Source organism: Trachurus trachurus (assembly GCF_905171665.1).
Source record: "Trachurus trachurus genome assembly, chromosome: 19".
In the NCBI taxonomy this organism is placed as follows: domain Eukaryota; kingdom Metazoa; phylum Chordata; class Actinopteri; order Carangiformes; family Carangidae; genus Trachurus; species Trachurus trachurus.
This window is the reverse complement of record NC_139913.1, coordinates 24,601,761-24,618,152: the sequence shown is the minus strand read 5'-3', so window position 1 is coordinate 24,618,152 and position 16,392 is coordinate 24,601,761. Positions and strand designations below refer to the sequence as shown.

Sequence of the window (16,392 nt, the reverse complement as noted above, 5' to 3'; positions counted from 1 at the left end):
TCAGAGGGCTTTGAGACACATGGGATAATCAGCTGAACAGTCTAGCTCCCCTGGTTGACAATCAATGTCATCTCATAAATGTTTCAACACAAGTAAGATCAGGGCGTTGACCGATAATTATTTTCATAACCGATTAAACTGCATCACAAGATGGTGTAAATTCCCACCACCTGTTTTTGTCCAACCAGCAAAATGCAAACATATTACAATCAACTGAGGAAAGCTTGATATTTGTGCTCCAAACTTGACTCAGTTTACTAATGAATTATTAAAATGTTTGTCCCTTCAATGTATCTCTGCATTGGACTGTTTACTCCGACAGTGTGGCAGTAAACAGACTGGGCTGTCTCGTCAGCTGGAGAACAGGAATGCTGCAGCAAGATTGCAGTCTTTTCAAATTGTGTTGATTCCAGTGTTGTTTGACTGTCACCATTGTTTTCGGCTCAGGAAGCTGCTTCGACCCCCCCTGCTGCTTCACCTACTGTAGACACAGTGAAGTGAAGAGCGTCCTCTGGTCCACAGGCATGTCCAAAGATAACTAACCTCAATCAGGCAGCAGAGGTGAGGTGTAACTCATGTCGTGACCATCAATCAGTCGGCTGGTTAACTCCGACATTTGGGCTCAAACTCGTTGTTTATGCCAATCAGGAAGTATTCAATGTCCTTGCTCATCCCTCATGGACAAATAACCACAGGAATTTGAGGAATGCTCTGGGAAAACTGTTGCTGCTATTGGAAATCATCAGTGTAAACTACTTTTATAGAGGAGGAGCAGTTAGGTGGTGAGAGTCTCACTGGTGCATTCATCTCTCTCAAGTCATTTCACTGTGATCAGTGTGACAAGACTTATTCTTTTTGGAAAGCTATAACCCAACCCCAGAGGTATTTTAATAATGATTATTAGGGGCAGGTGACCAGAATCTGAGCCTATTTGTGAAACAATGTGTCCTCACATCAGTACATGAAGCTGCCTTTTATTACTGTGGTGGGAAACATTCCCAAAACATCACATTTTGGTTCAGATAAAAAAAAAGAAGAAAATGTAGCTTTCTATTGAGAAGAGGTGGTATCTTTACAGCGATGCATCATCAGCGGTTCCAATGGGACAGCTCAGCAGACTTGTCTGTCTCTCATGTTATTGACACAAAGTTTAAAAAATCCTCTTCTTACCTTTGTGCTTCTCCATTCCCTCGCTCGGACACTCGCTCGTTTCACCTTCTTGTCCTCCGCTCCTCTCCGTTCATAAAATCAAACTGTCCCTAACCACCCCAAAAGAAAAAAAGTTTGTTGACAAGTTTTCTAAGTGATGGGGCAGCAACTTCTCCGGAATGCAGCCCCGTTCCCGTTCAGCAACAACACACTGAGTGAGTGAATGAGTGACTGGGGCCAGACAGCCCACACTTTTTGACGGAACAACAGCGCTCTCCTCTTCTTCCTCATCTGCTCTTGCCGCACCTCCTCCTCCCTGGTATGCAGCATCACACTGCAGATCGGTTTGCTCTTTTCCCGAAGCGGAGCGCGGACCTCGAGCTCCAGGTTTTTTTTTTTAATTATTATTATTATTCAGGAAAGAGTAAAATAAAAAAATAAAAAATAAAAAACAGTGGAAGAGTACGGAGTTCGGACTCCCCACTTTCTCAAGAAGAAGTTGCCAGACTTAGGGGGTAATCCGCATTGTGGGCTTCTTTAGTTTTTGATCCATCCAGTGAAGAAGAGGCAGACAGAGACATAACATTGAGTCTGAGGCTCATAATTCATTAATAAATGCACGTGTTCTCTGTGGGATAAGACTGCAGAGTTTAGAGGGGGAGAGGATGATGAAGGTCTATTTAGCCTATGTTATCATTTTTATATGTAAAAGGTGGTTGTTGTGTGTGCGCTGCACTTCTTTACACTCACTGCTTTCCCTCTGGCAACAGAAAAGTGAAGTTCCCTGGCCAAACACCCCCGTGGGAGAACCGTGACCGGGTGGAGGTATGAGAGGAATGTCAAACTAAGTAAGCACAACACACTCCAGAATATGATTAAGATACATTAAAGTGGTTTTGTATTCACTCTGGTCACCACTCAGCTGACGTGGTTTTATCTTGTTATCATCTCAACAGCCATAATGCTGCAGCTCAGGCAGTTAGAAAGAGTCTTGTGGTTTAGTGGACGAAGTGGGGAAAGTGTAAGACTACCACTACCACAGTTCTACCCAGTCACACCCAAAGATAAACAGCACAGTGAGGTCATGTGGCAGGTGGAGGTCCTGTGATGTCAACAGAGGCTGGATGGGGTCACACTGAGGTGGACACAAGCATGATGGGATGTTCTCTCTGGAGCTGGGTTGTTTTGATGAGACACACAGCTGAAGGATATGACAGGATGTTAAGGATAATGCCCATTCTAACATTTGTATATGTAAATATAGTGATTTTTTTGTATGATATAAGATGATTTTTTTTTTTTTGCAAGTTAGTTAAAACAGTTGTAAAATGTATATACACGTATGTATGATTTTCTGGTTCATTTTGATTAAATGTCTATCTTCACATTGTGGGGAAGATATGTAATATTATACAGGTTTTTAGGAAGATACTGTACAGTATATTCATGTGACATATGTCTACTCTACAATATTGGCATACATGCACTACTAGACATTTATGTCAATTAATGGTCAAATCATTTTTACATGTTTTATACAGTATATGTCAGCCCGGTAAAATTCAGTATTCATTTAATACATGTGTGTGTGTGGGTTCCACTGACATCCATACTACATGACACAGTCTTCTTGAACTTTGTTTTACGTGTGACATTTTGACAAATGAGTTGGAGCAAAGATCACACCCATTCCACTCACAGGTGGAAGCACCTGTCAGCTGCACTGTACACTTCTCAAGCCTCTATATGATTCTTTGTGAATGCATTTGATTGATTACAGTGTCTCTCTGTGTCAGTGATTGTTACAGTACAGAAAAGGTTTCCAGTTGTGAAAAATGATCATAGAGGGCACAGTCCTTCACCTGAGCCTTTGATGTATTCATGCATGCACGTTTATTATAGACACAGTCAGAGCTCAATCATCACAAGACACCAGAAGATGGGCAGGTACAGTCACAGAGCAGGTATGTGGTATGTGTGTGACTCTGGGAGGGAGAGAAGAGCAGGTAGGTTCTCCTCCACAGTCAAGCCATGCCATTTTTTTTCAACACCCATACAGGTGTCTTCAGGCCAGGACTCTATCAGACATACCTGTATAAAGTTCCAATGCCCGTATCAGTTACGGTGTTAAGAAGTGTGTACAAATCTCTCTTGGTTTCCCTGCAATGAGAAACGCTGCAGAAATCCAGTTTTCCAGCAGAATAATAATAGTCCTTCCAAAAACAATGGATTTCTTGCACCTTTGATGCCAGGCTGGCAGGGACTGTTTGGCCCTCATGTCCTTATACTAACACAAATCTTTTCAAACGAAAGAAAGACCGACAAAGTCAGTTACCTTAAAGCAGCAATGACAAGACAAAAGACACAGTGTGCACAAAAGAAAAACCCCAGCAAGACTGTTGAATATTTTCATTCGGGGAAAGAAAAAGAGACGATGTTGGTACACCAAGGTGGAGCTTTGAGATGCTTCTAACAAGAATCAGCCGAGTTTACACATCTCTCTTTCTCTCTCTATTTCAAATCCTGGGAGCACCCACAGCAAACCCTAGCGCTATCCTTACTTTATAAATGTTGAGAACCTTAATCTGAAGTCTGAATGCAGCCCGGTGGCTTTACGGGGCTCAACACTTCACCAATATTCAAGGGAGATGACCAAAAGCACCAGCAGGCTTCCTAAGATCCATTTGGGATTTTAATTTTTCACCAGTGAAGCCAATAATGTGAGTTTGCTTCGGCTTCTTTCTAAGATGTCTCAAAGGTGCATTTTGAATCACCCATAAAGTCCTTGGAGCTGCATTTGTGATTTGCTCCACTGATGTACCATGGAGTTTCAGCTTACAGAATCTAAATCAATGCACTTGTCAGTTAGGATTAATTTACAGTCAAAATACTGCAGGATAAGCTGGTAAGAGCAACAATAGAGCACCAATCAGTGGGGACTCTGTTGAATGTACTCATGGTTTCCAAGTATGCGTGTTTGTGAGAGGAATGGTAATTTAGTGCTTAAACTGTGAGGGATTTTGTGTGAGGTGAGTTGGCAAAATAAAAATGGTTGCAGGCCAATCCAACAAGAGTGGACAACAGGCTATAGGATTTCTCACAAAGATTGTGTATTGTTTTATAAAAAGTCATATTTTTGCAAAACAATTAAATAGGTGACCTGCAAAAAGGATTTCAAAGACAAGACAAGGCATATGTGTGTATTTCTAAAACAGGTTGTGTTTTGAGGTTGATCATCTGCTCGGGTTTTCATATTGCAGACAGTTCAGGCATTTTAAACAATACTGCTGCTGATATACGTCGCCAGCTGCATGTCTGCCCTGTATATTTAGGAAAGAAACAATAATTGCAGAGAAAGTCAATGGAAATGGGTTGTGTTTTATTTTTTTTTATAATGAAAATCACTTAACTTAAATTTTGTTTCTCATGCCACCTTCATTGGTGGATGGACTTGTCCTCAAATGACCCTTACTGTTCTGGAGAAAAGGCAAGTAAGTGAAGCTTGAATCGAGTTTTTCCAAGGCCAAGGCTGCACTTCCTCTCCCAATATTTTTATCAGCGTTGTTACGCATGAATCAAAAAGAAAATTAGCACTTGAGTGAATCCTTTCAGCACATTTAAGAGCAACTTCAATATACTCTGCTTATTCAGCTCTTGGCCTTGAGCATGTGTGTATTTGTCTGAATCTTTGCACAGACTTGGCCTCACCTCAAACAGGTCAGTTGAAAGTCAACAGATGATGTCTTTTTTTTTCTTTCTCTCCACTCATCATCATATAACCTTGAGTGAATGGAGAAAGTGTGAATGTGAGTCAGGCATGATGGCTCAGCATGAATTGAAAACAAGGGTGGTCTCGCCTCCAGTCTGTCCACGGCGAAAAAAAGGGAACTGTCTTGTTAATCCAGCAGGGGAATTCCTATTGTGCAGCATACCTTTTGGAAGTGCCATGCAGTACGGGAGGTTTCAGGTCTTGCAATTTCAGATTTGGATAATTTAGGTTCATCATGCTTGTCCATGTGTGTGAGGAATTTGTATGTAGGTGTGGAACAAAGGTACTGAAACTTTCCAATGGGGTCAGGCAGACACTTGAACTTGAATAGACTGGATTTTTCAGTCAAAAGTAAGTAGAATGTAGACCAGGCTTCTCTCCTCTTTCCTGCTGCTGATTGGAGCATAAAGACCATTCCTCAGCTGTGACTCAGAGGACAAAGGTCACTGACTCAACTCCAAATTAGCACTGGACCCTCTTTGATTCAGGGGCCTCTCCCATGTTTGCAAACGTACATACACAAGCACATAATGCAGTCCAAACCAGTCCCTTCCCCCTGAAAAGAGACCCCCCATTTATTTAGGTATTTCCATCTAATCTAGTCTAAACCATGTGCACCCTCTTACTGTTGCGTCTGGGAATTACCAAAGAAAGTTGAATCCTCTGACTCTGCTGTACCTCCCTGTTGTTTTAAGAACATTTAGAACCAAGAATGCAGAGGGCACTGGCTTAAGACACACTACACCTAGTAAAGATGGTGTCTATTTCCCCCGCACCACCGAGGTGAGTGCACCTGACTAAACGCCAACAGGCTCTCCCGTGGCTCGAGTAGAGGAGTGTTGTTAAGTCATAGCTGAATAATATTGTTTTTAGTTTGTGTGTGATCAGGTTCAAGGTAACCTCTGTGGAAAATAAACAGCAGTTCTTCAGATTTCAAAATGTGTGCAGATGACTCATGTGAAAACAGAGAAAATGTTGAGGTGATACTTTTTTTCTTTTCTTTTTTGCAACAGCTTAAATCTTGCCTGCCAGGTAGGTTTTGTTTAGGGAACCCTGAGAAAGATTTTTTTTAGCAGTCAAACCTCCTCACAGTTAAGACCCAGCAGACAGCAGGCATTTTAATGAGCCACATAATGTATTATATTGTTGTTGTATGATTTTATAAGTGGGTACTAAACAAAAAATAAACACCAATCAGAACACACAAAAAACTCTTACCTGCCATCAAAGATTAGAGAAAGATTCTCCAGATGAAACTTTTTGAAGCTGACATGAATAAATAACAATAAAATAAATCTGACTTCCATTTAGCTACTTAGAACAGAAAGAACAGAGTCATTGTTGGTGTTATAAGTAACACATGTCCTGTAAAAAAAAAAAAAAAAAAAAGGCAGCTGTGGTTGTATGTGATGTGAAAATTGTTATCATTTCATAATCTGTTACAAAAATCAGCGATGGCCTCTCTGAGCTCATGGTTTCATATTAATATTGAGTGTGAAACCTTGAAAGTCAGAGCAGAAACTTCAGGTTAATTAGTCCTGCTCATCACTTCCCTCTGTGTCCCATTGTCTTCTGTTGGTGCACCCATGTCTTAACGTTGCTGTGCAACATTGCCACCTACAGGTGTAGATGTAAAAGTGTGGACAGTTTGAGATGAATGAATCATAAGGCATAAACCAACAATTATTCATGTTATGATAAATAAAAACACAATCTAAAAAAGATCACAAATTAAAATACAGTGGGAAAACAAAGGCCAACACTGTGATTTTCTAAACACTGTCCTCCTGAGCTCCAGTACAATATAAAAGAGACTGCTAAAATGTAGATTATTACTGTGCTTGCCATCTCAGTTTGGCATCATGCACATTGCTGTTGCTCTTTGAAGGTGATTTCAGCAACATGCTTTACACAATGAGCAGGGAATTGTTTCAGATCCTCAGAACACAGCAGCCGAGCGGAGGATGCTGCGCTCCATCTGCCACTGAATCCCTTTATCTCGCGTTCAATGGCAGACACATCATCACCATCTGTATGATAGACACAAACAGAAACACGGCTCAGATTTCTCTTAGCCCTGCTTTATCATCCAGCTGCAAGCTTCACCAAAGCCCCGATCGATTCTCAAACAAAGGTTAGTGCTCTCTCAGAGAGATGTGCTGCATCTGATGTTAGAGCACAATTGAGCCTCCTCAAAAACATGAGAGATGAGAGACTTTATTAAAAAGGCGCCTGTAACCTCTCGGCCTTGACGCTGATGTTTTTCTCTCAACAATTAGTATCAGTTATTCAAATTTCCTGACATGTTGCAGAGCCTCAAGTACAATGAGGACATGCTTGACCCAGAAGCATACGCACTTCAAATGCAGATGCAAAAGTTCAGCCTCTCTGCATTGGTTTAGTTCAGCAGGCTGCGCTGAATGAAGCATCATTGACTGTTTTGTGACAGTGTTGTTGACAGCTTTTCACCACCCTCACTGTCTTAGAAGTGTTCAATTATGTGCCATCAAGGGTAAAAGTACAAAATGTATGAATAGATCATAAATGTAAATTTTCAATTCAGTTGACCCATTACTTCACTGGATAAAACAGTTGAGGGGGAACTGAACTGATATGATGCTTGTTGTTGAGCCCTGACTTCACACAGAGACTCAGAGCTCAGTGTTTGAAACTGCAGAGTCCACGTTTAACAGAAATACTGCAGAACTGTAGTTTAGGGAGAGCTAATATTTATTTACAAGTATGAATGCTGCAAGGAGGCAAAAATATTGGCTGTATTGATTACCTCAGAGTGCAATACCCAAATCTCTGGAGCTGCAGTTGCAGCTGAGGTAGGCTACTGAAGAACCATATTCTGTGTTATGTACAGATCTGAGCAAATATATCATTATCAGCATTTGAAATCATCATTTCCAGTGAAAATGACATTTTTAATGTGATGTTTTTTGTTTGTTTGTTTTTAATAATCCCATGAGCGAAATAAGCAGTGCCTGAGTGTTTCCACCTTGGCAGGGTTCCATTCATCATATACCTACAGAGCCAATCCTGTTTTCCTGTGGGGATGGGGGTGGGAAAAATAAACCTGCATGTTTGCGTTGCATGCAATGTTTCCTCTAGCTAATGGTGTTGATAATCTCACTGTGTTTCACCTGTCAACAGCATAGAGCAAGCAGCTGGGGTGGACAGGGCATAAAGCCTGATCCAGATTTTTAAATGAGAAGGCAAGAGTGATGTGTTTACACCCCCTATTTTTTTTCTCTCATAAATATACGGTATATATTCTTGTTCACTTTTTATGTCAGACATTAAACAAAAAATATTAATAATAGCATAGCATTGGCTTGTATTTTTTATACAGTTTAAAACACGTCTTGAAAGGACCTTTAATTTAATTTGGAAATCTCCTATTATTTTCTCCTAAATATTTTCTTTGACCTTTTTTGTGAACCATACAAAATTAGCCTTATACAACTACAGTCATGTCAGGTCATTTGCTCCTGGTGCAATCGTTTTATATAGCTAACACTTGTTAAAATATTTTTTTTTTTTGTTGTGTGAGCTACTGGACTAACTTGAATTTCCCTACTAGGGATGAGTATTCTCTATCTATCTATCTATCTATCTATCTATCTATCTATCTATCTATCTATCTATCTATCTATCTATCTATCTATCTATCTATCTATCTATCTATCTATCTATCTATCTACAGCTGGTTAAGATATTTACGATAGATGAGATGAGAACAGATGAGATCATTTGTTTCATCAGTTAAATATCTTAATCTGCTGTAGCCTAGTTGTATATTATAGATGACATCTATGTGTTAATTATATTTTTGTATTGTTTTTTACTGTTCTTTATATTATTAGTGTTTGACTGTGACAGTGGTTGCTGTAAACCCAGTTGCCCCAATAAAGATTTCAATTCAATTGCTACTCGTAGGCTATCGCAAATGTAATATTCATCTAAAAATAATTGCAATGTAATTTTAAATACATATTTATATTTATATGCTCTTCTTGTGAGTGTGTTGTTGTTGTGGATCCCTGAGGTGAAAGTTTTTAAATGCCGCATAGGACAACGCCGTCGCTTTTTTCCCTACTGCCCCTTTAAACAGAGCCAGCGAGCAGCGGCCCAGTGCGCATGCGCAGGCTGTGTTTAGTTTTCTCCAACCTGAGGAGCTGTCTAGTGTCGCTGCGCTAGGAAATCCATCGCTGCCAGTTCTTGTCATGTTTTGAGAGCAACAGCGCGGCTCGTGTTTGTGTGTGTTTGGTTTTTTAATTCCCCCCCCCTCTCTCTCTTACACCACCACGCTGGTGTGTTGGCTACACGACGGTTTCGTCCGGAGGAGCTTTTTTATTTGCTGTGTGTTGTTGTTTGGTGGTGGTGGTAGTAGTCAGTAGTAGTGGGGGTAAAAGACCAGTGGATCCAACAAGAGTTCAAAGTGGTTGCTCAATGCCCCCCTATAGTCGGCAGGACCAGCCCTCCAGCTCCCACATCTCACCACATCCATGTTGACTGCGGCAGCCCCTCGCACTGCCTGGGTCCAGAGCTCCAAACACCACCGGCAGCAGCAGAAGCTCCAGCAGCTCCAGCAGCTCCAGCAGCTCAGCCCTTTTGTTCTTGTGAGTGGACGAGCTCCGGCTGCTGCGGTGTGACGGCGGCTCGCGGACGGGACTGTCTATAAGTATGTTCCGGTGTCCATCCATCCCCGTTTGAGTCCGCCGAGGGATTGTTTACGCGTTTAAAATGGCTGCTGAAACGGCATTTGGACGAGAATGGTCTTGAATCAATGCAGTAACGTTACATTACATTGCATTGCATTACATTACATTACCCCAGCACCAGATGCCAAAAACTGCCCGTTAGCTAACGTTAACGCTAACGTTACACCACAGGGGCAAACAAATGACGGTTTTAGCTAAGCCCCGGTTAGCTGCGTTTATTAGCTTTAATAGATGATACGCCGCTTTTTTTTTCTCCTGCTCGGTTTCTTCCAGCAAGAGGTTGAAGGGATTTCCTCCCACTCCAAGTCTATGCATGCGGTTGTAAACCGAGCAGCTTTTCAAGACAGTAACTAGCTAACACTGCAGTTTCTTTAGCCATTTTTTTCCTCCTGGAGCAGGCTCAGCTGGTACTTCAATTGAGTATGCACAGGACTCAACGAATATGCAGGACTTCTTTGTGAAAAGTACAATAATAACAGCCTGAGAAGCCAGGGCTTTCTCCCCCCCAACACCCCCCCAAAAAGCAGACCCAAAGGCCCCGGTCTTCTTCTTCTTCCACTCGGCTCGACCGACCTGGGGGTTGGGGGTGAAAGAAGGAAGGAGGGTGGTGGTGGTGGGGGGCAAAAATGGATCCAGGGGGGAAATGTAAAACGAAACTCTTTCTTTTTGGACCCAAAGTAGCCGCCAGCCACAGCGACCTGCGGGGTATCAACAGATACTTGGTGGTGTATGTTTTGTTTTACTTCGTGCTGTTCACTCACGCCTCACCGGCCAAACCGTGTGACAAGAACTGCCTCTCTGGAAAATGTGTAAACGGATCCTGCGTCTGTGACCGAGGATGGGTTGGAGACCAGTGCCAACACTGCCAGGGGAGGTTCAAGTAAGTGTGGCCCCGTGCACTTCAATCTTTAGCTCTTTACTAAAGCCAGCAGTCATTTGTTTGCACACTTCAAAATAGAAATAACAGCACAGCCACCAAAAGTAGGTTTGGATCAAATCTGATCCTGTTGCTGTAGAGATGATTGGTTGTCATCACATTAGACCTGTGTGCATCCATTTCAGTGGGAGATTGGTGACAGTGAGGGGTCCCCATGATACAACATTGTCACTTTCTGATGTTATAGTAATTTTTAAACATTTACATATACTGCCTATGTGATTTAGTACCATTTTACCAACTGCTAGTTATGTCCTGAAAAGAAAACTGATCATGTTTGACCTAATAAGCTAAAGTTTTCAGTCTGTTCATTCCACCTAAAATCTTTTCTGTTTCTTGTAAAATGAGATTGTCAAGCAGAAAGTACATAAATAGTACTCCAGGGCCAAAAGCTTTGATTTGTATTTGCAATTTATGTGACATGAGATCAATAATAAGTGTCTGTGATTTGATGAGAAATGTCCACTCAAAATATCACGACTCTATGCTGTATTGTTTTTGCCCACCCCTAGTTAAGACAAATCAAAACCCATTTACACCATTTGATTAGAGTGAAATTTAACCATATTGTTGAATCAACCTCAACAGTCCAAAGGTGTCAAGATGTCAGGCTGATCTCAGCTGAGAAAATGTGACAATTTCTACATGGGTTGAAAGCCAGTATTCTGTGTATTATATTCAGTGTTTTCAGTTGCATCTGATCATAAGCTTTCAAGTAAGGGTTGATCTCTTTATTGATGAATCTGCACAGTTATTGTATTAACTGGGTGGTCAGTAAAATGTCAAAAAAAGTGCAACACAGTTTCTGACAACTTCAGGTAACTATTCAAAATGTTTGATTCATTTGGTCATTCAGTTATTCAACTAATTGTTTGGTGGAAATGTCTCACTTTGCCTGTAGCCTTTCTCCCTCATCTAATTTCATCAGTTACAGTTTGCACAAGTGTTAACCACACACCTCATGCTTATTTTCACATTTATTTAGCTTCCATCACGTTATGTTTAGATTCATGTCAGGTTCAAACCCACATAAGAAAAGAAAGTGATTTTAAACTGTATGTCAACAAGATGAGAAGACTCCATTATGCACTGTGTATTGACTTAAGACTTGATGTATTTACATTAATTCCAAGTAAAATCCTTTAATAAACACAGGCACAAAGGAAACATCTGATCTTGCATTTGATCTCAGGCCCGTGTGGTGAAAGAGTTAAAGGATGTTTTTCATATAAGTTGGTAGAATATGCCTGTTGATCAGCACAGATACTGTATACATGGGCAGCGAAAGATGGAAGAAGCTAAAGGGAGAGTGAAAATCAGTGGTTGGTAGTGGGAAGAGGAAAAAAAAGACAAGTACCCAAAGAATGAATGTTCAAACATCTATGTAATAGTAATGATAATATTCACTTTGATTCTGAGTGTTGACAGGAGTGTCTGATGGCCTTTCAGGACACCTCAGGTGCACTTTGTGGTGCAGAAGCACCTTGATCACAGTAATTACCATTGCTCCCGATGTGTCTGAGGTTTTGTAGAGGTTGTCATCAGGCGTGTTGTCCAAGGGAATAACCTCCCATCACAGAGAGACATACTGAAATGTGAGACTGTCACTGTCAGTGTCTCAGTGGAATAGAGACGTGCAGCCAGGTTAATGCATGGACATCCGTGACATGGGTGACGGGAACACACGCACCGTCTTGACATGCCTTGCACAGGATAGTATTTCCCTGGGAAGTCCAAAGTGCAGCATGAAAAATTCATCATTCGTGGGTGTATAGGGAGCTCAAACTCACTCCTGGTTGTATTCATCTGGGTGTTTGAATCACAAGTGTGCACCAAAAGCAATATAAAACACGCCTTTGCAATGGTGTAGTCACATCATCACATCTTTATGAGATATGTCAACCCATCTTTAAACCATTATCATGTCAAAACACGAGTTAAAAGTAATATTATGTCATGTAATTCATCCAGAACGACTTTTTAGGACATTAAAGGGAACTACCACTCAGTTCCTGTGTTGCTCAGACCACCCATTAGAGCTCAGAATGTGTTTGTGAATGCTTTCAAACTCAAAATGATGATAATAATAACAAACTTCTGTCGTTCTGTGGTGTCATAAAAAAAAGTAATTTCCGAACGTCATCGTCTGTCGTGTGGATTCATAGATTATTTGCCTCAACTCTGACACTCAAATGAGTTTTTAATCAAAGCACAAGCTGTCGCAAAAACCAGAAAATGCACCGCTGTGTCGACAAAACGGGTTTGAGGTAATCTGTCTTCCTCGTCATTTTCAATTGATTCTGAGGCAGATCACAGCACAGTCCTGTGGGTGGGATGCGTACAACTCAGAAATTTTCTTGTGATTATGAGGCGGTGATGAATCTCTATTTAAAAGTCATCCGTCTTTGTTACACATACCGCCGCGGCCTTTTGTGTGGAAGAATGCTTTGCTGGAAATTGTTTCCGGTGTGAGAGCGGGGGCACGGCGGCAGGGAGGAGGAGGCAGATGAGCCTTTTCAAGAGACAGCTGATTGAATCTTTTGGTTGGCTCGTGCTGACCCTGGGCTGGCTGCCAGCTTTTCTCCCCTCTTATCTTAGATTCTGGTAATTGAATGCAGCAAGTGACACTATAGTTGGACACCTGAGTCACTGGTGATTTTGCAGCAGGACAAGAGCTCAGTCTTTATTCTGCTATTAAAGTAAAAGTTTTCATCAGTTTTTTTTTTTCTTCCAAAACCGATAGGCTGTCGTTTACGAATCTGAAAAAGGTTTAAATCCAGGAATTAAATGGTACTTTTCAGTCTGGGAATCTGCAGTTTAGTTTGATCTACAGCTTTTACCACTTCACAGTCTGTTATGTAGGACGTCTGCTCCGCCAGAAAGGATTCACTGTGTCTCTGCAACTAGAAAGCAATGCAACAAATAGGGTAATTACCGTGGTCATGGATGTTTTCCGGGTTTATGGTTTTATCTTGGAATGCTTCCTTCCTAACGGCAAACAAATTTCATCCACCAGCTGACCTTGTGTTGAAAGCAGTCTGCCCACACTTTACGCTGCGATAGATAAGCTGGTTAAACACTCCGGAGATAAAACTGAGTTATTTTTACGATGAATTATAAATCTTAGATAGTACACATACCAATATTTTTGTTGTTGTTGTTGTTGTTTTAATGCAGATCTCATTTATTTAACTTGAACTCATCTCAGGACATGTGTCAATGACTTTTTTATTTCATTTTTTCAGGTTAATGGAGCCTTCAGGATACCTCACTGATGGTCCAATCAACTACAAGTACAAGACAAAGTGCACCTGGCTCATTGAGGGCTAGTAAGTACTTTTTGGTAATGTTTTACTCAAACTGAGCACGCAGGACCAAATCTAATTATACAGCGTGAAGACATTGATGCCATTAAATTAAGCTGATCAGCATTTCATTTTTTAAACTTTTACTTTTATCAACATTTCATGGAGCATAGAACATGAGCTCTTGCTGGGTATCAACAAACTTCAGAGAGAGACAGAGCGACTGGGTCAGTTCATTATGCAGGATTTCAGCTTTAATGCCCAATTTAAGAGAGAAGGAGAAAGAGGGAGAGAAAAACTTTGTCAGTATCCGTTTCCTGTGAGTAACACTCCTTTTTCCTTCAGTATTTTCCTCCCTTGTCTTTCTGTAGACAAAGGCTTAGGTAATCTTTTCCATGGAGTGTATATAATTGACAATCCCTGTAAAATGGTCCACTGTAAGGGGATTTCGACAGCTTTTTTTTTCTTTTTTTTTTACATGAAACTAATAAAAACCCAAAAGAGCCAGAAATCATCTTTATATTATATAAGCCTTCAGGGCTAACTCCCAGATAACAAGAGAGAAGTGACACATCATCGTTAAGGGTCCAGGAGCCCAGACATCCCATGTCATAACATAACAATATGTCATAAAGAGCTGAATCAAGTTCCATTTTGAGGTGGTGGTACATGGATGAAACCACACCACGTCTTTCCACCCTCACACCTTTTCCCCAGTGCTATTTTAACATAGTCAAATGAGTGTTTGTTTTTGGAGCTGAAGGCATTGTAAACTTAACCTACAACCTCTTTGTTACTCCTCACTCTTATAAGCATTGGTGAAAATCTGAATTACTATCACTAGTAAGGGTATAATAAGTTCAAATAATCGGCATAGGTTCAGTTACTGTATGCCAATACAGATGTTGTACTTTTGTTACTCACACAATGTCATGTAAAAAAAGCTTTCTGACATTTTGAGGTCGCAGAATGTTTTTTCTGATGAGTTTGGATTTTAATGAGCAATCTGAAAGATAGAGGAAGAATCCCAGGACCTATTGATGCATTTAATTGTCAATTCAATGGCAAATAAAAGTTGCCTGTGGCCACGCACAAAGCTATTAATGACACTTGAGCATGTTGGTGAATATAAATAAGGTAATTTGTTAGGTTTTTGTGCAGTTAGAGCAAGAGTGGAACACCAGGAGACAATGACAGTGAAACATTAGTACCTCTCTCTACTAAAACCACAGTTCAGGTTCAGCCTGCAGGGATCTAAAGACTGTGAGTAGCTTTATAGGTGTATGTCTTGGTCAAATGTTAAACACTAAACCATTTCTTTTGTCCCTTCTCCTACAGTCCAAATGCAGTTCTTCGGTTAAGATTTAACCACTTTGCCACAGAATGTAGTTGGGATCATATGTACGTCTACGATGGAGACTCGATATATGCTCCACTGGTCGCTGTTTTCAGGTGAGAGTGGATGTTGTCTGAGCCCGTCTGTTCAATGTGTTCATGTTTTATGATGCAGTTCATCAATATAAATATAAGTTGTGATTCCTGATGGCAATGACACTTTGTTTGGTGCAGTGGCCTCATCGTGCCAGAGATACGAGGGAATGAGACGGTTCCTGAGGTGGAGACGACTTCAGGCTACGCACTACTACACTTTTTCAGTGATGCTGCCTACAACCTGACAGGATTTGAAATATTTTACTCGTGAGTATCAAGATGCTACTTTTGAACTTAAACTGGATGTAAAAATATAACCTTGCATTGTATTTGTGTCAGTAACAAAAAGAGAAGCAGGAGAGGTTTTCTGCAGCACTCTTAGCCTACAGCAACAATCAGTGACCTCCTCAGTAGTTCTTTTTCTGTGCCAAATCTTTTTTATCCCTTTTTATGCTTCTCAAGTCTGCCAACACCTAGAAGATACTTATTAAGCTCCCCCAGTTCCCAAATAAAGGCTCATGTGGCCTAAATAATGCAAACGGCAATTGAGAGAGTGAAAATGTCTCTTTGTCCAGGATCAACTCTTGTCCCAATAATTGCTCTGGCCATGGGAAGTGCACTCCCGGGAACTCTGTCGCCAGCAGAGTGTACTGTGAATGTGACAAGTACTGGAAAGGCGAGGCGTGCGACATCCCCTACTGCAGGAACAACTGTGGCAGCCCCGACCACGGCTACTGCGACCTGACCGGGGAGAAGCTGTGTGTCTGCAACGACAGCTGGCAAGGTAAGAGTCGGCTTTTTGTCCTAACGCAACAGTTGGCCAGAAACGTCAGGATCATTTAGAATGACTGCACATGTACAGAAGAGCGTCGGAGATATAATTCTTAGTGATGAAATTATCCACCAAATAAAAATTCAGAGTGTAGCAGGCCAGCATGTAGCCATTAGCAAGATTTAAGCCCATAAATGGTATTACAGAGCATGACCAGATGTTATCTAACTCCGGAACCCAAAGGCAAATGTGGTCGAGGTTTGATAGCATCCCATTTCTTCTGAATCCAGCTTTATATC

General features: G+C 41.1%; 2 protein-coding genes across 2 annotated transcripts in view; one reads left to right on the top strand and one right to left on the bottom strand.

Annotated features, from left to right (window-relative positions):
- The window catches only part of afap1l2 (actin filament associated protein 1-like 2), a 39,590-nt gene extending 38,201 nt beyond the window's left edge, over positions 1–1,389 (bottom strand). The window contains exon 1 of the mRNA XM_083994348.1: positions 1,171–1,389. Within this exon, the coding sequence (XP_083850474.1) occupies positions 1,171–1,186 (16 nt within the window). The 5' untranslated portion in view covers positions 1,187–1,389. The remainder of the gene's footprint in view (positions 1–1,170) is intronic.
- Positions 1,390–9,118: 7,729 nt separating this feature from the next.
- Positions 9,119–16,392, top strand: part of atrnl1b (attractin-like 1b) — a 63,708-nt gene continuing 56,434 nt past the window's right edge. Inside the window, exons 1-5 of the mRNA XM_083994731.1 lie at positions 9,119–10,528; positions 13,831–13,914; positions 15,229–15,342; positions 15,460–15,588; positions 15,897–16,105. Coding sequence (XP_083850857.1) covers positions 10,275–10,528; positions 13,831–13,914; positions 15,229–15,342; positions 15,460–15,588; positions 15,897–16,105 — 790 coding nt within the window. The 5' untranslated portion in view covers positions 9,119–10,274. The remainder of the gene's footprint in view (positions 10,529–13,830; positions 13,915–15,228; positions 15,343–15,459; positions 15,589–15,896; positions 16,106–16,392) is intronic.